At 53.1% G+C, this 25,471-nt stretch overlaps 1 protein-coding gene across 1 annotated transcript in view; it reads left to right on the forward strand.

The window, feature by feature from the left end:
• The window catches only part of SPTBN4 (spectrin beta, non-erythrocytic 4), a 70,291-nt gene that overhangs the window by 21,574 nt on the left and 23,246 nt on the right, over positions 1 to 25,471 (forward strand). The window contains exons 12-19 of the mRNA XM_061174409.1: positions 399 to 549; positions 3,527 to 4,460; positions 5,774 to 5,911; positions 8,516 to 9,266; positions 10,995 to 11,197; positions 14,960 to 15,050; positions 18,499 to 18,645; positions 20,083 to 20,346. Coding sequence (XP_061030392.1) covers positions 399 to 549; positions 3,527 to 4,460; positions 5,774 to 5,911; positions 8,516 to 9,266; positions 10,995 to 11,197; positions 14,960 to 15,050; positions 18,499 to 18,645; positions 20,083 to 20,346 — 2,679 coding nt within the window. The remainder of the gene's footprint in view (positions 1 to 398; positions 550 to 3,526; positions 4,461 to 5,773; positions 5,912 to 8,515; positions 9,267 to 10,994; positions 11,198 to 14,959; positions 15,051 to 18,498; positions 18,646 to 20,082; positions 20,347 to 25,471) is intronic.

The raw sequence follows: 25,471 nt of genomic DNA on the forward strand, positions 1-25,471 counted from the left end.
ATTGGAAGGTGGATTCTTTATCACTGGACCACCAGGGAAGTCCCAATATTTTTTAAAAAAAGAGAGAGAGACATGGAAAGAAAGAGATAGAGGTCGAGATGGAGACAGAAGTGTAAATGAGAAAGGGGGGAAGGCAAAGAGAGACAGAAGAAGGGGGAGATGGAGGCATAGAGAGGGAGACACGGTGACATAGACAGAGCCCAGAATTGTGGAGATGATGAGAGATGGAACATCCAGAGAGACAGAGATGGAGAGAGATGATGACAGACACACGGAGACTGAGACAGATCAGAGTTCAAGTGATGGAGTAGAGAAGCAGAGGGCTGGCATGGGCGATGGGGGGGGGGTGGCCTAAGGGCCAATGCCAAAAATATACTCAGGGCTGCCCCTACTTGTAGGCTCAGCTGCTGTCCCGGGAGTGTGGGCAGCACCTGGTGGAGGCAGAGGACCTGTTGCAGAAGCATGGACTGCTGGAGGGGGACATCTCGGCCCAGAGTGAGCGCGTGGAGGCGCTCAATGCTGCTGCCCTGCGTTTCTCCCAGCTTCAGGGTGAGTCTGAGGTTGGGGATTGGGGTGGAGACTTTGAGGGCTGTTGCTAATAGAAGTAGAATGTCTCCTGAGAGACAGAATGAAGGAGTGAGCTCCCCATCTTTGGAGGCATCCAAGCACCAACTAGGATCACACTCCATCAGGGATATCACATGGGAAATTAGTGCCTTGAGTGAGAGGTTGGACCACAGGACTTCTTCCTGCTTTGAGATTCTGCAGTCATAGTTCACGTTTCTTGAGCACTTGTTATGTGCTAAGCCTTTCACAGCCGATCTCAGTGAATACCGTAAAAAGACTGGGTAAGGTAATTATTGTCAAGGCCTGTTTAGCATCAAGTGATAGAAACTCAATTCAATTCACTTAAGGAGGAAAGGGGAATGTACTGGCTGATGTAACTAAATGTGCAGGAAAGGATGAGTTTTGCTTCAGGTATGGCTGGATCCAGGGATAGTTCAGTGATGCTTTTAAGACTCCATCTGTCTCTGACTCCAGCCTTTATGTTTGTGTCACTATTGGGCTGTCCCTCCCCTTGTGGTGTAAATCTGGGATCATCCAGCAGCTTTGCAGACCCAGCAAGAGACAGGCCCCTTTCTCTCAATATCCTGGCAAAAGGTCCAAGGAAAGTTTTCATTAGCCCACTGTGGGTCCCGTTCCCATCACTCAGCCAAGCATAATGGCCCCAGGCTATCCAGTGATCTAATTGGCCACATCTATGTGACATGCCCTCCCAGAGCCAAGAGTGGGGTCAGCTCCCTCCAAAGACATGAACTGAGAAGGAGGGGGTTGGGGCGCCATTAGCAGAAGCAGGGACATGGATGCTGATAGGCAAAACCCAGACTGGCTCTAAAAACGTTCTCATTTTACTGATGTCAACGCCCTCCAGCCAAAGACCACCAGGAACCCTGCTGTAGTCAAACCAAGCTGGGTTTTTTGGTTCTTTGCACACACCAGGGGAACCATGGGGCATCTTAGTAAGAGGATGTTAAGAGGGGCTTGTTATAGGATGTGGGCTTGTGTTAGGTGATTTGGGATGATTTAACATAGTGTGTTTTGCTGCAGATTGGATGCTGTCAGGAAGTGGGGGTAATTAGATGATTGCGCATCTTAATCATTTTTATCCAGGTAGTGGGAGGAACAGGATTGGCAGGAGTGGTTCACCTTGGCCAGGTGAGGGGGCGGGCAGGGGGGTGGCCGTTTTTGTGGTTTGCACAGTGACTTTGTTTTGGGTGCTCTCAGACGTGATTGTGGAACGGTCTTGTCTTCGTCCCGCTCCATCCCTATTGCAGAGTGGTCTTGTCTGATATTTTGTCCTGTGCAACTGTGTATGAGTGCTGACAGCATCAGGGCTGCTTTTTTCTTTCTCACTGATGAGGAAACTGAGGCCCAAAGCCGCAGAGCTGATCAGAGAGAGGGTTTGGAGGCTGGTCTGTCTCACTCCTTTATCTGGAGCCATGGCCCTTGGGAATCCTGGAGCATTGTTAGGAAAGGAAGAGGCTGTGCAGCTTGCAGGATGGTCAGGGGTTTCTCACCCTCATGGACTGGGTCATGTCCTAAGAGCAGATGTTGAGGTCTCCTTCCAAGTCCCAGTGCGGACATCCCCATCCTAGCTCAGCCCATCACCAACCTCATGACCCCACGAGGTGACCTTCATCTTCATGTGATATGACCTTTATCTTCACTCTTCATCCTCATTCTTACAGATATTTGTCAAGGAAGCTCCCTCGGTCTTTTCCTTGTGAGGTTTCGGTGCCTGGTGACAATGCGCCAGCAGCACCGTGGAAACAGCAAAGAGGCTAGTGTGGGGTGTGTGTTGTCATGGTGACGGGAGGCAGCGCTGTCTGATAAGTGGTCCAGAGTGTGGCGTCCTGCTCGACTACTTCTTAGCTGATCCTGGGCAAGTAGCTTCCCTCCCTGGGTGTGAGTTTCTTCATCTGCAAGATGGGGCTAAGGAGGATACTGGCCTCGTAGAATGGTTGTGAGAATTAAATGACAGTGTGTCAGAGTAAGGGCCAGATACATGGATGCTGTTGATGTTTATTATTCAGTTGGATGCCTCCGTATTTGGGTCAATTTCAGTGAATGTCCAGAAATGCAGAAATCCCACAGGCCATCTAGGGCAGTGTCTCTCATACTGTTTTGACCCAGTAAGAAATACATTTACCTCATGACCCAGAGTTCACAGGCACACGTGCAGACACACACACACACAGACACACAGAGACACAAAGTCTTTATAAAACAATGCTTCCTCTTACCTCTGATATTTTCTATTCATTCTAGTCCATTTCATTAAAGAAATGCTGGCTGCAACCCATTAAGTTAATCTCACAGTTCTCAGTCACAAACCAGAGGTCCAGGAGGAAGGTGAAATATTTGAAGACAAAAAAGGAGTTTAGGTCATCACTGGGTTAATAGATAAGGTGACAGAGGATGAGAGAGGGAACCCAGAAGCATAGCTTAAGAGTAGAGAAGTTTCATCTGGTCCATTTCTGAAGGGAAAACACTGTATATTTACACTAAATATACACATTCTAGGATTCTCTGAATCTCTGTTTCCATTCATCATTCAATCAATAAGTCACCATTTTCACTAGGTGACTGCTCTGGGCTCTAACCTGTGCTGGGCAGTGGTGGGGACATGGTGTGCTGGAGACAGTCCCTGGCCCTGTCCTTACAGGGCTCCCAGTCTAGTAGGGGAGACAGACTGTCAGTGACGGCCCAGAGGGTTCAGAGCTGGGTGAAGGAGTCACAGGCAGAGTGGTCTGGGCTGGGATGGGAAGCAGAGAAGCCTGGGAGAGCCAGAGAAGGCGCCTGCTCCAGATTTGGGGTGTCAGGGAAAGCTGCCTGGAGGAGGGGAGGTGTAACCTGGCATCTGATGAAGTCGGGCCAAGAACTAGGCAGGTAGCCTTGTACCACCCTCTCTTGGACGCCTCCTGGCCCGTGCCCAACCCGGGATCTGCCCCTTTTCCTGGTCCAGGTTACCAGCCCTGCGATCCGCAGGTCATCTGCAACCGCGTGAACCACGTGCACGGCTGTCTGGCGGAGCTGCAGGAGCGGGCGGCTGGGCGGCGCGCGGAACTGGAGGCCTCGCGCAGCCTGTGGGCGCTGCTGCAGGAGCTGGAGGAGGCCGAGAGCTGGGCCCGCGACAAGGAGCGCCTCCTAGAGGCGGCGGGCGGCGGCGGCGGCGCGGCGGGCGCGGCGGGCGGCGCCCACGACCTGTACAGCACCGCGCGCCTCCTGGCTCAGCACAAGATCCTGCAGGGCGAGGTGGGCGGGCGGCGGGCGCTGCTGCAGCAGGCCCTGCGGCGCGGCGAGGAGCTGGCCGCGGCCGGTGGCGCCGTGGGCCCGGGCGCCGAGACGGTGCACCTGGCGGGCCTGACGGAGCGCGCGGCGAGCGCGCGGCGGCGCTGGCAGCGGCTGGAAGAGGCGGTGGCGCGGCGCGAGTGGCGGCTGCAGGAGGCGCGGGCGCTGCACCAGTTCGGTGCTGACCTCGACGGGCTCCTGGACTGGCTCCGCGACGCCTACCGCCTAGCAGCCGCGGGCGACTTCGGCCACGACGAAGCATCCAGCCGCCGCCTGGCCCGCCAGCACCGCGCGCTCACCGGGGAGGTGGAGGCGCATCGCGGGCCCGTGGGCGGCCTGCGGCGTCAGCTGGCGACACTGGGGGGCGCCAGCGGCGCCGGGCCACTGGTAGTGGCACTGCAGGTGCGCGTGGTGGAGGCCGAGCAGCTGTTCTCCGAGGTGACCGAGGTGGCTGCTCTGCGGCGCCAGTGGCTGCGGGATGCCCTCGCTGTCTACCGCATGTTCGGCGAGGTGCACGCGTGCGAGCTGTGGATCGGTGAGAAGGAGCAGTGGCTGCTCGCCATGCGTGTGCCCGATTCACTCGACGACGTCGAGGTGGTGCAGCACCGGTGAGCGCGCCCTGGTGGGATTCCCCGGTCCCCTTTCTCACGCACACAGTCTCGCCTTCCTTGGTTCAACAGTTCCCATGTCCACTCACCTGGAACCGGGGGTTCCAGTAAAATGGGAATATTAGTCCCAACCTCACAGGCTACTGGAGAACAATAAATGACTTAGTATGTGCAAACTACTTAGCAAATGCTTGGGTCCAGGGAGCATTCCATGAGCAGCTGCTATTATTACTATGAGGCTTATAGTCACCTGGCACGAAATTAACCTGAGCTCCTCCAGGGGTGTCCCAGCCTGACCCCTCTCCCTGGGACTCCCACTGCCCTTGCATAGATGTTACCTCCCTAGCTATAAAATTGTTCTGACCCTTGTCACTTTCTCTTCCCTCACCCCACTTCACATTTCTTCATAGCAGTTACCACCATGTGACACATTAGATACTGATTTGTCTGTTGGCAGATTTAGAAATGGGTTGTTAAAATAGTGGATGAACCCTCTGCACCTCTCTCTCTCAGCATGTTCATCCATCCACTCATTCAGTGGGTACTTATTGAGCTCCTGCCCTGTTCCAGGTCTTGCGCTGAGCATTGCTGGAAACACAGGCCTGGTCCCCGCTGTTACTGTGCCCACAGTTACCCGAGCCACAGCCTTGGGCATTGTTTTAAACAAGGGAGGACCATGGCCAGCTTAAAACAGATTTCCCTGGCTGCCATGTGGAGGGTAGGTTAGAGGGGGTGAGAATGGTGGCTGGGAGCCCAGAGAGGCAGCTGGGGGGAGGATTCAGGTAGGAGAGGACAGGACTGGACCAGGGCTGGAGCCCAAGTAGACAGGCCATGGGGGCAGACAGGCTTGGGGGGAGTGTTTGTCCAAAACAGAGCCCAGGGAATGGGGGCGGGGGCTGTCCCTGAGATGGAGACCCAGAAGAAGAACAAATTGGGGGAGATGTTGAAGCTAGTTTGAGTACAGTGAGGACCCTGGAGGAGATGCACAGCAGGCTTTAATGTTGGAGACAGGTTCAAAAGGAATGAGGTTGAAGCTGGAGACAGATGTGTGAGTGATGGGTTCAGGGGCAAGGACTGTGGGAGTGTGTGAGATGGGCCAGGCAGGATGTGAGGGAAAGCTCAGAGGGCCCAGGACAGAGCCCTGAGGAATCTAACATTTAAGTGGCAGGTAGAAGAAGAGGAGCCAGCAAAGGAGCCTGAGGAGGTGAGGTTGAGAGTTAGGAGAAGAACCAGGGGAAGGCAGCTTCCCAAAAGCCAGTGAACAGGTCCCCAGGGTCCAGGCCTCTCTGAGCACGTCCATCCTTCTTCTGCAGATTTGAGAGTCTGGACCAGGAGATGAACAGTCTGATGGACCGTGTCCTGGATGTGAACCACACAGTTCAGGAACTGGTGGAAGGAGGCCACCCCAGCTCAGAGGAGGTGCGCTCCTGCCAGGACCACCTCAACAGCAGGTAGGTGAGGCCTGGGGCTGGAAGTTCTTCTAGGTATCCCACACCAGTTCTTCCCATCATTCTTTTCCTCATTCACCAACTGTAGAAGTCAAGAACGTGCACTTTCAAATCCCGGAGATGATAAGGGCCATCTAGTAAATTAGCAAAATCTTGAAAAAAATTAAAATACCCAGTGCTAGTGGTGATGTGGTAAAATGAGGACACAATACATTTCAATGGGGTATTAATTTACTTGTTCAGAAATGATTTATTGAGTATCCACTATCTGCCGGGAAATTTTCCAAGCACTTTTGTTTTATCTCCCAATATCCCAATTTCCATAGTAAAGTTTCCAGAATTCAGAACTCTTTAAGAATAGCAACAAATTAAATCTTTCCCGCTCGAACACTGCCAACAGTTCTTGCAAGGTAGGGTTCATGGATAAAGACACAGATCCAGAGAGGTGAAATCCTTATTCAAGCTTACTCAGTCTAGTAAGTAGGAATCAAACCCAGTTCTGCCTGAATCCAGAACTGGGGCTCTTGATCATATATATATATATTCAGTCTTCCCAGCAATTCTGTGGGGTGTAAATTACCCATGTGAGAGAGGAGGAAATGGGGGCTCAGAGAGGTGAAGGTGGCCTGAGGTCACATGGCAAGTTATGGGGATCAAGCCTGGATTTGTCTGACTCCAAAGATTGTGCCCTTAACTGCTGTGCTGGAAGATCCCAATATCCAGTGATTTCCAAGTCTCTGTAGACTCAACAATCCCAGGGCACCAGGGCCTAAAAGGATAATGACAGCAATAGTGATTTACGGCATTTAGTGAGATGATGTGCTAAGTGCTTTAGCCATATGAACTCATTAAACACCCAATGAAGTGGACATAATTATCCCCATTCTCCAAATAAGGAAACAGGATCAGAGATGGAAATGATTTGCCCAAGTTCACATGGCAGATCTGACCAGAGCAGAACTTGAACTTGAGTCCTTCTGATTTCAGAGTCCTCATTTCTGCCCTTGTGGTGTGTCCATTCTAGAGGTGACAGAGAGTTCACAAATAGACTAATACGTGAACAAGATATTTAGAGAGTTTTAAGGATTTATGCAGGAAATAGAGTGACCTGGTAGGGCATAACTGGAGCTTGGGGGTGATTTTAGATCTTGTGGTCAGCCATAACATTTTGAGCTGGGCCCTCAAAGGGGATGAGAAGGCAGCCAAGGAAGGTCCCCCCATCAGGTGGGTCCTCCGGGTGAGGGACCCGGGGGGCTCGGGTGGACCTGGGGGAAGCCCTTTTCCTTCAGCTTCCCTGAGAAGGGAGGGCAGCCTGCTTTGGGGCCACTTCCCTGGGGGCTGACTGAGAAAAGGATTTCAGGATGGTGAGGGCAGAGCTTAAAAAAAGGGGGGTGGGGGGAACGAGAAGGATCCAGCCACAGGAAGAGTACATATGGGGGAGGGGAGGGAGGGTACAGAGCATTCCAGGCAGGGAGCACAGCCAAGGCAAAGGCCCTGATATGGTCTTCGGGACCATATCAAGTCCCCATATCAATAGTGGGGACTATTATCCCCACTCAGTAATAGTCGCTAACAGGTTCTGTTTTTAGCACTTCACAAACCATAACTCATTTGACTCTCACAACACCCCTATGAGGTAGGTACTGTGCGATGTCCATTTTACTGGCGGGGAAACTGAGGCACAGAGAAGGTTACTAACCAAAGGGTACATAGCTCAGATTTGACTTTGAGCCTGACACAGCCAGGCTGTCTGGCTCGGATTCTGTGCTTATAAACTGGACCATACACTGCCTATGAAAGGGAACTGAGGCCCAGAGAAATATCATCACTTGCCTGAAGGCACAGGGCAATGCGTAATTTTCCCCATTTATTTATTTTGGAATAAAACAGGTTTGCCTTAGCACCTGGCTTATAGTACATGCTCAGTAACTATTCATTGCATCCAACGTATTATCTGATGTCATAAGCCAGCAGTGCCCACACTCTTTGGTTTCAGAACACTTTGCACTCTTAAAAACTATTAAGGACCCCAAAGAGCTTGTTTTAGTGGGTTATATCTATCAATATTGACTATATTAGAAATTAATACTGAGTAATTTAAAAATATTACGTCGTTAAAAATAACAATAATAAACTTAGTCTGTTAACATAGCTAACATGTTTTAATGAAAAAAGAAAAACCTTTCAAAACAAAAAAAAATGTAGCGAGAAGGATGGCGTTGTTCTGCGTTTTTGCACATCTGTTTAACGTCTGGCTTAAGAGAAGGCAGCTGAGTTCTCAGGTCTGCTTCTGCAGTCAGTCTTTGTCCTGCAGCCTCTGGAAAACTCCACTGTACACTCGGGACAGAATGAAAGTGAAAAGGCAAATAGCATCTTAGCATTTTGATGAAGATAGTTTTGCCCTTGCTCAGATTACATTTTGAGAACCGCTGTTCTAAGCAAATGTACCCGGTAGAGTCCATTTTACACAGACAGAAACTGGGGCTCGGTGAGATAAGGTGACATTCCAAGGTCACACAGTGGCTGGGTTCTACCTAGGGTCGATGGGCCCTCCACACCCAAGAGGGGTCTCCGTCCTCCTTAAGCCGCCCTGCTTCCCCTGGGCAGGTGGAACCGCATCGTGGAGCTGGCGGAACAACGCAAAGAGGAGGTGAACGCGGTGCTGCTGGTGGAGAACCACCTGCTGGAGGTGGCGGAGGTGCGCGCCCAGGTGCGCGAGAAGCGGAGGGCTGTGGAGAGCGCGCCCCGCGCGGGCGGCGCCTTGCAGTGGCGCCTCAGCGGCCTGGAGGCTGCTCTGCAAGCGCTAGAGCCACGCCAGGCGGCCCTCCAGGAGGAGGCGGCCCTGCTGGCTGTGCGCTTCCCGGCTCAGGCTGCGCGGCTGCATCAGGGTGCCGAGGAACTGGGCGCCGAGTGGGGCGCGTTGGCTGGCGCGGCTCAGGCCTGTGGCGAGGCGCTGGCGGCGGCCGGGCGCCTACAGCGCTTCCTGCACGACCTGGACGCTTTCCTGGACTGGCTGGTGCGCGCCCAGGAGACGGCGGGCGGCGGCGAGGGGCCCCTGCCCGGCAGCCTGGAAGAGGCGGACGCGCTGCTGGCGCGCCACGCCGCCCTCAAGGAGGAAGTGGATCAGCGCGAGGAGGACTTCGCGCGCATCGTGGCGGCCAGCGAGGCACTGCTGGCGGGCGACGGCACCGAGCTGGGCCCGGGCCTGGCACTCGACGAGTGGCTGCCGCACCTCGAACTTGGCTGGCACAAGCTGCTCGGCTTGTGGGAGGCGCGCAGGGAGGCGCTGGTCCAGGCGCACGTCTACCAGCTCTTTCTGCGCGACCTACGCCAGGCGCGGGCGGTGCTGCGCGACCAGGTGCCCGCTTCGGGGTTGACGCGGGTGGGGGTCTGAGGCCGCGGGGGATTTCGGGGACAGGGAAATGTGCGGAGAAGTGTGTCTGCGGGGACCACTGGCTTCGTGGCTTATCTGCTGTCAGCGGCGGGGTGTGTGTGTGTGTGTGTGTGTGTGTGTGTGGCAGGTATCTGATACGGATGGCTGGGTTTGTGGAGCATCCGGTGTGAACATGTGTGGGTGGGTGTGTAATAGAATTTGAGGATTACGATGTGTGGGGTGGTGTCTTAGTTTAGGTGACTAACAGTTTGTGGACTATTCTGAGTAAGTAATGCATTTGGGTGTTCATTGGAGTGGCTTCTTGGGTTTGTGGATTGTCTGGAAGGAAATAAGAGTATGAGGTTGATTGGTGATGGTTAATGGGGTTTAAAGAAGATCTTGGGGTGGATAACAGAGGATGAAGATTATGGTAGAGGGAATTCGGGCTGAGAGATTATTGGGGTCAGTAAATGATGGTGGATTAAGTGGTTCTGGGGGCCTAAATTAGCAGATTATCTTCTTATTGGGAATGGCAATTTGCAGATTCTCTGGAGAGGGTAACTGCCTTTATGGCTTGAGGAATCAAGTGCCATGGTTATCTGGGAACAGCTGATCCATTTGGGGGATCTTTCTGGGATGGGAACCAAATTTGAGGATTTGGACAAGATGGAACACACAGTTTTCAGATTGTCCAAGAGTAGGTACCAGCTTTTAGGGATCATTTAATTTATTTATTTGGCTGCATCAGGTCTTAGTTGCGGCCCGTGGGATGCGGGATTTTTCATTATGGCGTGGGCTTCTCTCTAGTTGTGGCGCGCGGGTTCCAGAGCGCGTGGGCTCTGTAGTTTGCGGCACACGGTCTCTCTAGTTGAGGCACGCGAGCTCAGCAGTTGTGGCACGCGGGCTTAGTTGCCCCATGGCACGTGGGATCCCAGTTCCTTGAGCAGGGATCGAACCTGCGTCCCCTGCATTGTAAGGTGGATTCTTTACCACTGGACCACCAGGGAAGTCCCTAGGGATCATTTTAGAAAGCATGACTACCTGTGCTGGTTATCTAGAGAAAGCTGACCCAGTTAGAGGATTATCTGGAGAAACAGACAGGGGGCCCCTGGAATCATGAGGTTACTAAACATTGGAGCTGAGGTGGCCTTGAGAGACCCTTTCTGATCCACCCATTTTACCAGTTAGAAAACTAACCCCAGAGAGGGAAAGAACTTCCTTAAAGTCACACAGGACCCAGGTCAGTCTTCAGCAATTAACCAAATATTTACTGAGTGCCTCCTCTGTGCCAGGCACTATTCTGCGGCTGAGCACAGAGGAAACAAAACACAAAATCCCGCCTCGTGTGGCTGGCATTCTAGTGTGTGTGTATGTGGGGGAGGAGATGATAAACAAGTAATAGCATATATAATATCATGTCAGGTATATGCTATGAAAAATAATAAAGCAGGATAAAGAGATATGGCTGGGGGAGGAGGATGCTATTTTTGACAGATGGTCAGAGACCTGAAGAAAGTGAAAGAGCCAGCCATGGGGCTATCTGGAGGGACCAGCATGGGAAAAGGATCTGAAGTGGGACCATGCCTGGCGTGTTCAATGCTAGAACACAGTGAGCAAGGGAGAGGAAAGTGGTGGCAAGGCAGGCTGGCAGCCTCTCCCTGGTCCTGGAATGAAGCAGGGCTAAACGGAGCATCACCCCTCCCCCATTCCCAGGAGATGGCACTGTCGGGTCTGGACCTGCCGGGCACCGTGGAGTCGGTGGAGGAGGCACTGAAACGGCACCGGGATTTTCTCACCACGATGGAGCTGAACCAGCAGAAGATGCAGGTGGCCGTGCAGGCTGCTGAGAGCCTGCTGAGACAGGGCAACGCCTACGGGGAGCAGGCCCAGGAGGCCGTGACTCGGCTGCTGGAGAAGTAGGTCCCTCAGACCCCAGGGGCACAGGGGGTGGGATCTTGGCACAGGGGAGGGGCGAGGAGGCCAGAATTCCCTTTCTTTCCATCACATTTCTGCTCTTCTGTCTCTCTCTTTTTTTTTTTTTTTTGGCCGTGCCACGCTGCTTGCGGGATCTTAGTTCCCCGACCAGAGATCGAACCCATGCCCCCTGCAATGGAAGCGTGGAGCCCTAACCACTGGAATTCCAGGGAATTCCCTCTCTGTGTCTTTGATTTCTATTTAATTCCATATTGCTTTAGATTCGATTTAAATTGATGATCTGTGAAAAGGTAACTTATGGTTGATAACCCAAAAGCTGCAAAAGGATGTACAATGAAAAGTTTCTCTCCCAAGCCTGCCCTCAGCCTGGGATAGCCGGACTGGTTGTTAAAATGTTAACATCTGCTGTGCGCCAGGCACTATTGTAAGCCCTGAACAAAACAGCAGCCCCTCCCTGCCGCAAAAAAAAAAACAAAAAAAAACCCAGCCCTCAAGCAGAGTCCTTTATAGGATTTCCTTCAGGCCCACTTCTTTTTAAAAAAAATTTATTTATTTATTTATTTATTTATTTTTGGCTGTGTTGGGTCTTCGTTTCTGTGCGAGGGCTTTCTCTAGTTGCGGCGAGTGGGGGCCACTCTTCATCGCAGTGCGCAGGCCTCTCACTGTCGCGGCCTCTCTTGTTGCGGAGCACAGGCTCCAGACGCGCAGGCTCAGTAGTTGTGGCTCACGGGCCCAGTTGCTCCGCGGCATGTGGGATCTTCCCAGACCAGGGCTCAAGCCCGTGTCCACTGCATTGGCAGGCAGATTCTCAACCACTGCGCCACCAGGGAAGCCCAGGCCCACTTCTTTCTGTCCGTCATTGTTGCTGTTTCTGCCCGTCCTGGTGACCCCAGCTTTCTCCTCTCTGGCATGAGCGAGGCAGGAAGAGAGCCCAGTGCTGCTCTATCCTCTATCTCCTGATGGAAATCATACCCAGTCCCTCCACCACCATCCACAGCCCCGAGGCCCCAGACCCTTGTCTTTTCGGTCTCTGGCGTCTTTTTTCCCTAAATTCATTTGGGACAAGGTTGGAGTTTCCTAAAGGAAAACTTTTATGGAGATTCTCATCCTGAGGATGCAAATTCATGATCTAGGGTCCTCCACTCCAGGCCTGGCCCCTTCCTTCTTTTACCCAGCATTTCTTGAGTGTCTGCTCTCTGCCGGGCTCTGCAGAATGAGGAGGAGGAGGAGCCTGGAGGGCTGTTCCTTCTGAGTCGCGCCTTCATTCCTTTGCAGTCATTAATGGCTCCTTTCATTCTATTGTTTATTCATTTATTCTTTTTTAAAATATTTATTTATTTATTTATTTTTCTGCGCCGGGTCGTAGTTGCAGCACGTGAGAGCTTTGTTGCCGCGTGCGGGATCTTTAGTTGCGGCATGCGGTATCTTTAGTTGCAGCATGTGGGATCTTTAGTTGCAGCATGCGGGGTCTAGTTCCCTGACCAGGGATCGAACCCGGGCCCCCTTCATTGGGAGCACATAGTCTTAGCCACTGGACCACCAGGGAAGTCCCTATTCATTTATTCTTCAGGCAATTAAACAAGTACTGAGTCCACGCTGTGTTCCAGGCCCTGTGTGGGGCAATGCTGGGCACGCAGCGGTGACCAGGACAGAACACGATTCCTGCCCTCATAGAGCTCGCGTGCTGTCTGACAAGGATGGCCCAGAATGGTCAGGGCCAGGATGGGAGAGATGCAGGGGGCCGTGGGAGCCCTGGGGTCAAACAGGGCCAGGTCCTAGTCCCAGCTCTGCCTCTCAACCTGTAGATTCAGAGCAAGTCACTTCTCTCTCCACGAGCCTCACCTCGCCTGGAACCTGGCCCAGCACTGCGTGCAGGGCGCTCTTGCATCTTGTCTGCATTCGGCACATGAGGCTTAGAGAGGGGAACAGACTTGCCAGAGGTCACAGCTCTTTTCTCACCCTCCCGGAAACAAGGGATTTTCCTCATCCCTAGGACTGATGCTTGACAAGTTGGCTGGTGAAGGCCTGGAGGGATTGAGTCTGGTTCAATTTCAGAGGCATTTCCTATTTCCTGGTTCCTGAGCTGAGTCTTGGCAGGAGGGAGTACATATTTTGCTTGTCTCTGGCCCTTCCATCCAGCTCTGCCCTTGGTTCTCTCTGTAACTTTCTCCCACACACTCCATCTCTTTGCCTCCATCTCCCTGTACAACTATGTATCTCTATTTCTTTGTCTCTCTCTCCTTGTTTTTTCTACCTATATCTGCATCTCTCTGTCTTTTCTTCTGCCTCTCTCTCTCGCTCTCTCTCTCTCGGATATTTTACTTTTATTTCTGCCCTCCCTCTTTCTCTCTGCCTCTCTGTCTCTCTTGCTTTCTTTCATTCCTAAAATATGTATTGAGCACCTACTGTGTGCCAGCTCCTTTTTCTAGGCATTGGGGATACAGGTGTGAGCAAAACAGACAAAAAATTCCTGCCCTCATGGAATGACATCCTGGGGGGGGGGACAGACAAGAGAAATATGTAACATATACAGTGTGTTAGATAGTGTTAAGTGCAAAGGAGAAAGTTAAAGAAGGAAAGAAAGCCAGAAAGTGTTGGGGAGTGATCAGGAGGGGTCTCGCTAAGAACGTGACATTTGAGTACACTTTGGGGGGAAGACCATTCCAGGCAGAGGAAACAGCCAATGCCAAGGCCCTGAGCTGGGAGCTGCTTGTTCAAGGCACAGCAAAGAGGGACCCCCTCAGCCCTCTCCACCAGGCCTCTTGGGCACTTTGCCCTGCACTGTGGGCAGGAGGCCAGACTGCGTGGGGCTGCGGTGCTTGCTGGCTCCGGGGTGGCGGGGCCGGGGTCCAGCCCGGCCAGCTCACTTAGGCCAAGGGCCTGCCCCTCCTTGCCTCCGTGTGGCTCCAGCTGCATCTATCCTTGCCCTGCTCTCATCCCTCTCTCCAACTCTGTTGCAGCCTTCTGTCTGTCTGGCTGTGTCTTTTACTGGGGGCATCTGGCCACTTCTCTTCCTGTCCCTTTTTGGGCTGTCCCTCCCCGGACCCTCTCTGTCACTTTCCTTCCCTCTGCTTCCTGTCTACTGCTCTCCTCTCTGTCTCTCTATCTCTCTCTCTGTCTCTGGCACTACCCTTGCTTCATTTCTTTCCTTGTGTTTTCCTATTTTCTCTATCTCTGGGTCTCTTTCTTTGTCTGTCTCTCGTCCAAGTCTCTGTCAATCATTCCTTCTTGAAGTCTTTGTTTCTCTTTGTCTCTGGTCTTGTACCTGTATGTGTTCCTGTTTATCTCTCTAAGCCTTTGCATACCCACCCCCCCCCCCCCCCCGTCAATCTTATCCCTCCCTCCTGATCTCTCTTTCTCCCTAGGTGTCTCTCATTCTCTAAGTTTTTATCTCTCTGGGTATCTCTTACTGTATAGGTCTGTTATCTCTCTCTATGGGATTGTGTCTAAGGGTATTTCTTTCTTTTCAGATATCTGTCTGTCTCTGTCCCTCTCTCTCCCATTCTCTCTCTCCCCCGCCTTCCTCTCCCTCCCTCCTCTCTCTTCCTCCCCCAGCTCTGTCCCTGGCTCTGCCCCCACTGATGTTTCTTTGCCTTTACTCCCATCCCTACCTTGCTCTCTCCTCTTCCTCGCTCGTACATATGCCCCAGGTTCCTAGCCCTGCCAAGCCTGACGCCCTCACAGCCCTACTGCCAGCGCCCCCAGACACAGGCTTCCCCCAATTCCTATCTCCCCACCCCCAGGAGCCAAGAAAACCAACTACGGGCCCAGCAATGGATGCAGAAGCTACACGACCAACTTGGGCTGCAGCACTTCCTCCGAGACTGCCACGAGGTAGGAACTCCAGCTGTGCTGGGGCACAGGGACTTCTTTCCTAGGCAGGGAAGTGCTCCAGGACTGAGGCGCAGTGGGGGAGGGGACGCCCCGTCTAAATGGGTCGCGGAGCGATGTTCCCCTCGCGCCGCCAGGAGGCGTGCGGATCCTGGCCTCAGTGCGCATGCTCCTCAAGTCTCCTCCACCCACGCGCTGGGGAAGGAGGGAGGGGCCTTGGGCGCCCCTGGCAACGGCGCGCGTCCGCGCCCACAGGTCCCGCGGGGACGCGCGCTGATCTCACTTTTCCCCGCCGGAGATTCGTGAGAAGCTCTCTGCTGGGGAGAGAGGGACGGGAGACAGGAGAGGGGTGGTGGGAGCCGTGGGTGGACCAGAAGCCCAGAGCGCAGCTTCGGTCAGAGACAGTCCCCGACCAAGCCTTCGCCCCTTTAACAGTGTCCAGGAATCAAGCTCTGCCCCTTTAGAGATGAACTACACAACCGTTAGGATCGCCCCAAATCAGAGGTGGTCCAGGTCTCCTTCTCCATTAGAGACAGCTCAGGAGATATGCTGCCTTTCTCTCCTTACCCTGCATTCCATAGAAACTATTCTGGACCCTGACCACATAAGAGATGGCCCCATGAGAGATGGCCCAGTAAACATTTTCCTAATCCCAAACAGAGATGGTCCTGGTCTCATCTATCTATCTGACTCAGGATAATTAGTACCCCCTCCGCGATGATACAGTACTTAAGTTTCCCCCAACCAAAGATGGTTCAGGAACTAGGTCCGAATCTCTCCAATTAAAGATGATTTGATTCCCCCCATGGTGAACCCCCATGTTCTCCCCACACATTAAATGGATAAGAGCTTCCATATTCCCCCTCCCAACTCAAGTCCATTAGAGATGGGTCTGGGACTCGAGCCCACTAGAGATGAGTTCAAGAACCCCCGTCCCCCTTCTTCCCACTGGAGATTATTCTGGACTGAAGTCTTATAAGAGATATTTCCGGCGCCCTCCCATATTTTTCACCCCTGTAGAGCTGAGGTAGCCAGGAATCTGAGCCCCTTCCCACCCCACCTCACCCCCTCACATAGCTGAGGTAGCCCAGGCCCCAGCCTACCCCTTCTCCCCCCCCACCCGTTTGATTTGGCCCAGGAGCCCCTTCCCCCTCTCTTTAGATTGTTCTGGACCAAGCAGCAATCATCTGAGATGGCGCAGGAACACCCCCCCTCCCCATGCTTTAGAGGGGGTGATGATTTCTCCTCTACGCGCATCTGGGGCCCGGCAGAGAGGCGGGCACGTAGGCAGGCAGGGGGCGCGCGCGGGCGGGCGCGCTGCCGCTGCGCGGTGGCGGGGGATAGGGCGCGCGTCCGCCGGAGACTCAGCCGTCACCACCGCTGCCGCCGCCGTCGCGGTAGAGGGGCGAGAGCCCGCCCGCCCGCTGCAGGGACCGCCCGCCAACGCCTCCGCCACTTCAGGTCTCGGGGGCGCCCAGGGGAGGGGGCTGACGCGCACCCCCGCCGAGGCGGGCGGGGGAGGGGGCTTGGGCGCGTGCTCGCCCGCCCGCCGCGGGAGGGAGGGGCGCCGGCGGCGCGGGGGCGGGTCGGTAAGGCGCAGGGACCCCAGCCCTGGGGAGGGGCCCAGATGCCGGGAGCTGTCCGCGGTGCTGCTGCGGGCCGGACTGAGGGGCCGGGTCCCAAGGGAGAGTAGCGGAAAGGGAGGATTTCTAAGGCTACTCCTGGGGTAGTGTGGATTTGACCCGGGGGTTAAGGGGGTCCCAACCTCTCTAGGGGCCTCTGCTCTGGGTAATGGGGCATCTGAGATTTTCCCTGGGGTTGGGGGACTCTTAACCTTTGGAGAGATTCTTCCCTGGTTCTTACAGAATCTGTATTAGCCTTAGATGATGGGGGCGAATCATTTTTGCGGGGGTCTGCCTTGGGCGATGAGGATCTTGGACTTGCTCTGGGTTTGGAGGGCTCTGACATTTGGGAGCTTTTTCCCTGGGTTGTTGGGGACTCTGGCTTTGCCCTCAGTGATGGGGGTCAGTCACTTTTGGGGGGCTTTACCTTGATGACAGAGTACCTCTCCTTCAGGGGCTTTGCCTTCCCTATGAGCTGTGGCTGCCATTGGCAAACTCTTCCCTGCTTGTCGGGAATCTGATAGCATTGGGGGATTCAGCATTTGACTTGGCTCGTGTGTGTGTCTGTGTATGTATGAGGGAGTATGACGCTGTCCTGGACCTCTGGGGAACACATGCTCAGGGGACATGGAGTGGGGTTTGGCCGACTGTGAATTTGTCCTTGGCTATGACTGTAAGCCAGAGTCCGTGGTTTTTTGTTGTTTTTTTTTCCAAGAGGGAGGAGGAGGATCTTGTGACTGAGGGGGGAGGAGAAAGGGGAGGAGCAGACTGCCCAGGTGCCAGGTTTGGTCATGAGTGGGGAGGTTCCTGCTTGAGGGACAAGCCTCATTGGGAGGGAGGGGTGGCTCAGAAAGCAGCCCTGTGACTGGTCCTGCTGAGGGTAGTGAGAGGGGCCCACTCCTGTTGCTTGCATTTGGGATGACTGGTTTTGTTGGTGAGTGGGGGCACTAGAACTGGCTTTAGTTTGGGAGTGGGGGTTGGCTGCGGAGGTTCTATCTGGTCCATGCTGGAGAGTCTGATGCTAGATTTGTAGCATCTCATTTGGGGTAGACTCATTTGGGGAGCCAGAAGGTAGCCCTGATGCTTGCATTTGGGGGGTTGGCTTTGGTTGGGGGCCAGAATGCATCATGGTTTTGGCGAACTGTGGTCTTGGGCTGGATCCTCAAGGCTGGATTTGGGGAGTCCTGTGGGCTCATTAAGGAGGCTGGATCTGGGTTGCAGGGGATGGGTCTACCCCACATTGGAGGGATGGTTTAGAGGGAACTAGACTTGGCACTAGTTGGGAGGTTTTTTAGGGGTTCAGCTGGCCATATTGGGGGTCTGGGACTAGATACGGGAGCTTCACCTGATACCTTTGGGAATGGGTTGGAGATCTTGAATTGGTCCTTATTGGAGGTGGCTGAGACTGAATTGAAGGGTCTAAGTATTGCTGGGGGTGAGGGGTGCAAGACTGAATTGGAAGTGAGCTAAATTAGGTTGGAGGGCTTGTTTGGGAGGGCTGATTTGGCTATGGGTGGGAAGACTGGCCCAGGAACCCTACTTTGGGGCTTAGGGCTTATGAGGAGTTGAGAAGCGCTGCCCTGAGGACAGAGGGCTAAGAGATGATGCATTCTGGGGACCCTTTCATCCATCTCCTACTCCCTAGGAAAGGGCTTAAGCTGCACACCCCTGCCATAAAGGCCTCACTTGCACAGCTTTTTCCATCCCACCCTTCTCTCCCTCCCCAGTCCTAGAAGCCTAGGCCCTGAACCTGGGACATTGTGGAGGGGATGGGGGGGGCTATGGCAGGTTGTGGGGAATTGGCTGAGCCCCTCCCCCATCCTGCACAGCTGGATGGCTGGATCCATGAGAAGATGCTGATGGCGCGAGACAGCACGCGGGAAGACGGCCACAAGCTGCATAAGAGATGGCTCCGGCATCAGGCGTTCATGGCAGAGCTGGCTCAGAATAAGGAGTGGCTGGAGAAGATTGAGAGGGTGAGTATGCAGAAGGACCCGCTGCCCATGCCAGGTGCCAGGGGCCTCCAGGGAACCCATGTCTTACCTCCTTCACCCCCCACTGCCAGCCTGCTCTTCTCATACCCCTGAACTGATTCAGATAATTTCCACATCTGCTCCTAGTTTTGTGGCCTTGAGTAATTCATGTAACCTCTTTGAGCCTCAGTTTGCCTGTCTATAAAATGGCCAACATCTCTTCTGAATGGTTGTTAAATATTTCACTCCTTCTTATAATCTCCCCCACCAGGCTTCCTTCCACACCATTTGGAGCATTTAAAATAGAAAGTCAGGTAGTCAGGTTGGGGCAGCCCTGGGAAGCTGGGGTTAAAGTGAACATTGGGTTCCTACAACCTTGGGTTCTCATTCTGTCTATGCCTGTTACCAGCTCTGGGGCCTTGGGGGAATTGTGTTAACTTCTTTGAGCCTCAGTTTGCTCTGCTTTATTTTTATTTTTTAATTTTAAATTTTTTATTGAAGTATAGTTGATTTACAACGTTGTGTTAGTTTCTGGTGTACAGCAAAGTGATTCAGTTGTATATATGTATGTACATATATACATACATATACATGTATATATATTATTTTTCATATGGTTTATTACAAGGTTTTGAATATAGTTTGCTGTGCTATACAATTGGACCTTGTTGTTTATGCTCTGCTTTAAAATTAGGAAATAATAAATATAGACTCTTGAGTACATAAAGTGCTTAACACAAGGCCAGGCACCTAGGAGCTGTAATTGCTATGGTATTGTTATTTTTAATATGTAATATGATATACGTGGCTCTAGGCCAACATATATTGGAGCTTGACTTCAGCTTGGAGGGACCCAGGCAGATTTTTGCTCTAAGCATCAACCCCCAAAACTGCCCCTAGACCTGCTGCCCTGGATCCCCCCACTCTTTTCACTCAAACAGAGGCACCCAGGTGGGTCTTAAACCATTAAATGGCCACTGATGCCCCATAATGGTGGCACGTGGCAAAGCCACTCTCCTTGACTTTAATGGAGGTTTGTTCTCTCTGCCTCTCTCTCTCTCTGTCTCTTTCTTCCATCTCTGTCTCTCGCTCCCCTTCTCTGTCTTATGGTCCTCTTCCCATGTTTCTAACTTTGTGCACGTCTCTGTATCCATCACTCTATGGCTATCTGTCTCTCTGTCTCCTTCTCATGCCTCTGTGTTGTCTGTCTCCCTCCCCACACCTCTGTCTATCTGTCTGTCTCTCCTCGTCTCTCTTCCCATGCTTGGTGCTTTCTCTGCAACCACCCCTCATGTCTCTGTCTCTCTGTGTGTCTCCAACTCCTTGATTCTGTCTCTCTCTCCACATCTCTCCCTATGTTCTGCTGCCCCCATATTTCTCTATCCCTCCCCACCATCCACTCCCTCCCCCTCATATCCTGCCTCCCATCGTCTGGGGCAGGAGGGCCAGCAACTGATGCAGGAGAAACCAGAGCTGGCAGCCTCGGTGCGGAAGAAGCTGGGTGAGATCCGGCAGTGCTGGGCGGAGCTGGAGAGCACCACCCAGGCCAAGGCGAGGCAGCTCTTTGAGGCCAGCAAGGCCGACCAGCTGGTGCAGAGCTTCGCTGAGCTGGACAAGAAGCTCCTTCACATGGAAAGCCAGCTGCAAGATGTGGACCCTGGTGGGGACCTGGCCACTGTCAACAGCCAGCTCAAGAAGCTGCAGGTACGGCCTGGCTGACACAGACGGGGGCTTTCTAAACACAGTGGGGCCAGAGTCAGGGTCAGATCCCACTTGAGGTATTTCAAACAGAGGGGATTTAAGATAGGGGTTTATTTCAAATGTGTTAGAAGAGCTGGAAACAGAAAGGGAATACTGAGGCAGTCCAGCTAGTAGCCACTGTTGGAAGCACCCAGCACCCCTAGGGCAGGGGGTACAAAGGGGGAGGAAAGATTTAGAGCCAAAAAGCAGTAGGTAGATAACAAGCACACTGAGGGTTTTCCAGGACCCTGACACCTGTTTCCTGGATGGAGAAACCAAGGCCCAGAGATAGGGGGCTGGCTTTGCACAGAATAATAACAGCATTCATGGGACTTCCCTGGCGGTCCGATGGTTAAGACTCCGTGCTCCCAGTGCAGGGGGCACGGGTTCGATCCCTGGTGGGGGAACTAAGATCCCCATGCCACTCAGGCGGCCAAAATAAATAAATGAATAAAATAACGGCATTCATGGAGTGCTTCCCCCACCAGCCTCTGTGCCGAGCTCTCACTGACTCCTCCCAGCAACCCTAAGAGATTGGTACTGTTATTATCCCCCATTTGACCAACGGGGAAACTGAGGCACAGAAGGTAGAGCGCCTGGCCCAAGGACACACAGCTAGCCAGTGTCTCCATTACAAAACAGTGGCTCTTAGAGAACAGACACAGTGTCTGCTTTATCTCTGCTCCTAGCCTGGCAGCCTGTGGTGCTTGGTATCTTACTGTTTGATGCGCTGACTGGAGGTGCGAATGTAGGAGTTGCGTCTCACCTCCCAAGGTGTGACAACTCCTGCCTTTACATCCCAGGAACAATGCCTGAGGCTCTGGGAGGTGAACTAATGGGCCAGGGTAGCCAGTGGCAGAGCTTGGATTCAAATCCAGGTCCCTCAACTCTTCACCACTCCTGCATAGTTATGCTTCTAAAGTACTTGACATAGTGTCTGGCAAGAAGAAAACAAAGTCGACTGATAATAAAAGCACATGACACTAATTAGTATTTACTCAGTTATCTATGCAGCAAATCTTTATTGAGCACCTATGTCAACACGCTAGGCGCCTTTCTGGAATACAGCAGTAAGCAAAACTGACAAAAACTCATGGCCCCCCTGAGGCTCACATTCTGGTGCGGGAGACGGGCAAAGAAGCAGAGAGCAACAGATCTGAATAGGATGTCAGGGACATCATTGCTTTCTGTACCCCAGCGGTTCTCAACTGTCCTGTCTCCAGGATCCCTTTACCTCTTAAAATCACTGAGATCCCAAAGAGCTTGTTTGCGTGTTTAATATTTACTATATTAAAAATGAAAACTGAGACATATTTAAACGATTGATTTGTTTTAAAACAACAACAATAAATCAATCACATATGAACCCCAAAGCATTCTTTTATGAAGAATAACTATATTTTCCAAAACAACAAAAAAATGTAGGCAGAAGATTGCCATCGTTTTCAATGTTGCAGCTCCCTTTCATGCCTGGCTTAAAAGAGCACTGGCAGGAATTCCCTGACGGTCCAGTGGTTGGCACAGGTTCGATCCCTGGTCGGGGAACTAAGATCCTGCATGCCACCCGGTGTGGCCAAAAAAAAAAAGAGCACTGGCTTCTCACCTCTGCTTCTGCATTCAGTGTCTCTTGCAATAGCACTGGTCATACGGTCCCTGTAAAACCCTGCTGTGCACCTGGAAGAGAATGAGAGGGATGAAGGCAAATAACAGCTTAGTATTTTTTTTAAACAATGTTGTAACCGTGCAGACCCCTTGAAAAGATCTTGGGAATCCCCAGGAGTACCCGGACCACACTTTGAGAACCTCTGATCTGTGTTTTGTGCCAGCCACTGGTAACCTGTTCCTCCTCCCCAGCAGCCCTACGAGGGAAGTGCTGTGGTTTATCCTCACTGGACATGTGAGGACACCACAGCACACAAAGAGTCCTGGCTCTCCCAAAGTCACACAGCCACCACATGGCCATTCAGGACCACATTTAGTTCCCATCCACCCTCCTCCCTCGATACTCCCAGACCATAGTGGCGAACATGACCCTCTCACTGGCCTCTGAAAAATCCATCACTGCCTGAGGTCCACACTGCATTAGCTGGGCAGGCAGTGGTCACACAGGGATGACTCGGCCCCAGGTCTGCTCTGAGGGATCACCTGGAATATCGGCAGAAACAAGTGGTGGCCTGGATGGTCAGACAGAGGAGGGAGCAAGGAGTAGTAGCAGCCAGGGGCCAAGTGATGAAAGCCCTAAGGGGTGGCAGACAGACCTGGGTTCAAATCCCAGCCAGGGCGCAAGTGTAGTCCTTCTCTGAACCTCTGTCGTCCCTTCTTAAGTAGGACTGCCTCAGCGCGGGCATCCCAGGGCCGGGTGAAGGTGTGCACTGGGATGTGGGTGAGTTCCCAGCAAATGGGGATCTGTGACTGTCAGGATCCCAACAGGAAACAGAAGGCATGCTCCACTGAGGACGATTTGAAGAGGGCCTATCGAGAGTCTTGACAAAGGTGTGAGCAGGGAATGGGGAAGCCTTGGGGCCAATAGCAGGGAGCTTCACTTCCGGGCAGGGGTGAGGGGGGTGGGGGAGGACAGGGGTGCAGAGTCGCCTGGAAGGAGCGGGGACCCTTAGGCAAGAATGGCCGCTGCTGCAGGGAGGAGCCGGGAAATGATAGGTCCGCTCCCCTTAGTTCACAGGACGTACTTCATGGGTGCAGTCCCACGGGACCCCACACTCGGTTTTGTGCTCTGCTCTCCTGTTTTGAAATTCGTTTGGCCGTGCCGCGGAGCATGCATTATCTTAGTTCCCCGACCAGGGATAGAACCCGTGCCCCCTGCAGTGGAAGCGTGGATTCTTAACCACTGGACCGCCAGGGAAGTCCCTGTCCTGTTTTGAAATTCTTAACATTTGAATCAAGGGACCTGCATTTTCATTTTGCACCGGGCCCTGCAAATTATGTAGCCAAGCCTGAGCCCAGCCCACCTGGAAACCAGAAGGCAGGGGAGCCAGTTGCTGTGGTCCATACAGGTCAGCCCACCCCACTCCGCCCCCGCCGACCCCGGGGCACAGAGCAGGATGGAGAAGCTTAGACTGTTGGTCAGGAGGGGCAAATGGAGACCTCCAGCACAGCAGCAACTATTACTAGGATTATTCATTGTCTTACGATGATTACTAACTCTTCCTCAGCAGTTCATTGCAGTGAATAAAAGCACAGACTCAGGACTCAGCAGGTGTGGGATGGAATCAGAGCTCTGCCACTTACTAGGTGTGTGATGTTAGGCACGTGGCTTTGCCTCTGGTCTGAGCCTCAGGCACCTCCTCTGTGCAAAGGGAAGGACCCTAATGCTAAGCCATTTGGTGACAGCGGGACTCTGGGTGGCAGTACTTGCCAAGGTCAAGGCCATGGATGCTGGAGCCTGGCTGCCTGGGGTCAAGCCCAGCTCTGTGACTTACCAACTGGCTAACTTGGAAATACTTCTTTTTGTGCATCAGTTTCTTCTTCAGTCAAGTGGACATAATAACCGTAGTGATTTCATACGAACATTGTAAAGATTACAAGACGTACTGCATGATGTAGTTTCAGAATTGCTGACCCAGCCAATCTAACTAAGAGACAATTCTTGCTTACAGGTTTTAAATTTTTAATGGTCTTCCGCCAGAGGGCACATCGTCACTATACCGTGTTCAAAAGTTGGGTTATTTCTCTGCCTTCCATAGATTATGTTATTTATGTGAAATAGTTGTTTCATTTGTTTTTGATTATATTCCAGTTTGGCACGTCCCCCCATCCATGTAGCTTTTAAAAAATGTATTTGGCGGGGCGGGGGGAGGTGCTATATGAGACATTAATATAGTGCCGAAAGTTAGAACTGTCAGTTTATAGTTCACCTGGTTGTGACAGATTGCTCGCCTGAGTCCTGATGCCATTTAATGCTCTTGCCCCAGCAGCAAATGAGAGCTCCTGTTTCTACCCATACTTGCCAACACTTGGTGTTGGCAGACTTTTTAGATTTTTTTCCCAGTCTGGTGAATAGGCAGCGTATCTCACTGTGGTCTTTGCATTTGTATTTTGGGGGGAACTGGTGACCTTGAGCATCCTTGTCTCCCTTTTTGGCCATTTAGGTTTCAGAGGGAAGGTTTGGGGCCTCCTGCCCTAGACAAGTGCAGAGCCGGCTCTTCCCTCCACATGGAGGAGGTTAGGCCCACCAAGCCCTGGGGACCAGGAGGTGAGGTCCCCATTGTTTAAGGGAGAGACTGAGGCCCAGGGTGGATGACAGCCTGGGTGGGGGGGTCACGCAGCAATGGGTAGGACCAGCATAGGACTCCTGGCCCCTTTCCCCAGCAGAGGGAGCCTGAGGTGGGGAGTGACTCAGTGGGCCAAGACCCCCATATGGAGTCCAGCTGGGCCTCAGGAGCTGCCACTGGGGAGGGGAGCGGCCTCCCAAGGCCCTGCTGTCCCCTGGGGCCTGCCTGAGATCCCAGGCACTGGGCATATGCAGGAGGGAGGGGTTCGGTCCAGCCGGGCACATCTCCTGGCTGCCCTACCCCTCAGGGCACCAGGGCCAGGCTGGGCTGCGGGAGGTGCTGGCTCGGGGTCTGAGGGGGTGTGGCTGTGAGAGTGATCCCTCCCCCCTCTGCCTCACTCTGGGCCTGTCTCCCAGCCGTGCTCCCCCAGTTCCTCTGTGTCTCTGTTTCTCTTAGTTTTTTTCTCTTTTTTTCTCACCTGTCTGTCTCTCTGTCTCTGTCTCTGTCTCTGTCTCTTTATCTCTCTCTGTCTTACTCTCTCACTCTCTTCTCTCCGTCTCTTTTCATTTCAGTTCTCCATCTCTGCCCCCCTCCCTTGATCTCTCCTCATCCCTGTGTCCCCGTCGTGTCCTTCCCCTTGTCCCCCACCCCAGCTGCTGCAGCAGCCTTCCTGGAACCCCGCCTCCCAGGTCTAGGCCATGTGACCCAGAGTCCTCCTTCAAGGCCTCCTCCAACTGTCTTTCCCGGCTGAGGGGCCAGATGGTAGAGTCCCAAACCCCTGCTTTCCCAGTCCCCAGGGGTCTGACCAGCTGGCCTGGCTCAGCCATGGGCTCTTGCTTGGGGAGGGAAGCGGGGAGCTG

This window comes from Eubalaena glacialis, chromosome 18 (genome assembly GCF_028564815.1).
Source record: "Eubalaena glacialis isolate mEubGla1 chromosome 18, mEubGla1.1.hap2.+ XY, whole genome shotgun sequence".
Classification (NCBI taxonomy): domain Eukaryota; kingdom Metazoa; phylum Chordata; class Mammalia; order Artiodactyla; family Balaenidae; genus Eubalaena; species Eubalaena glacialis.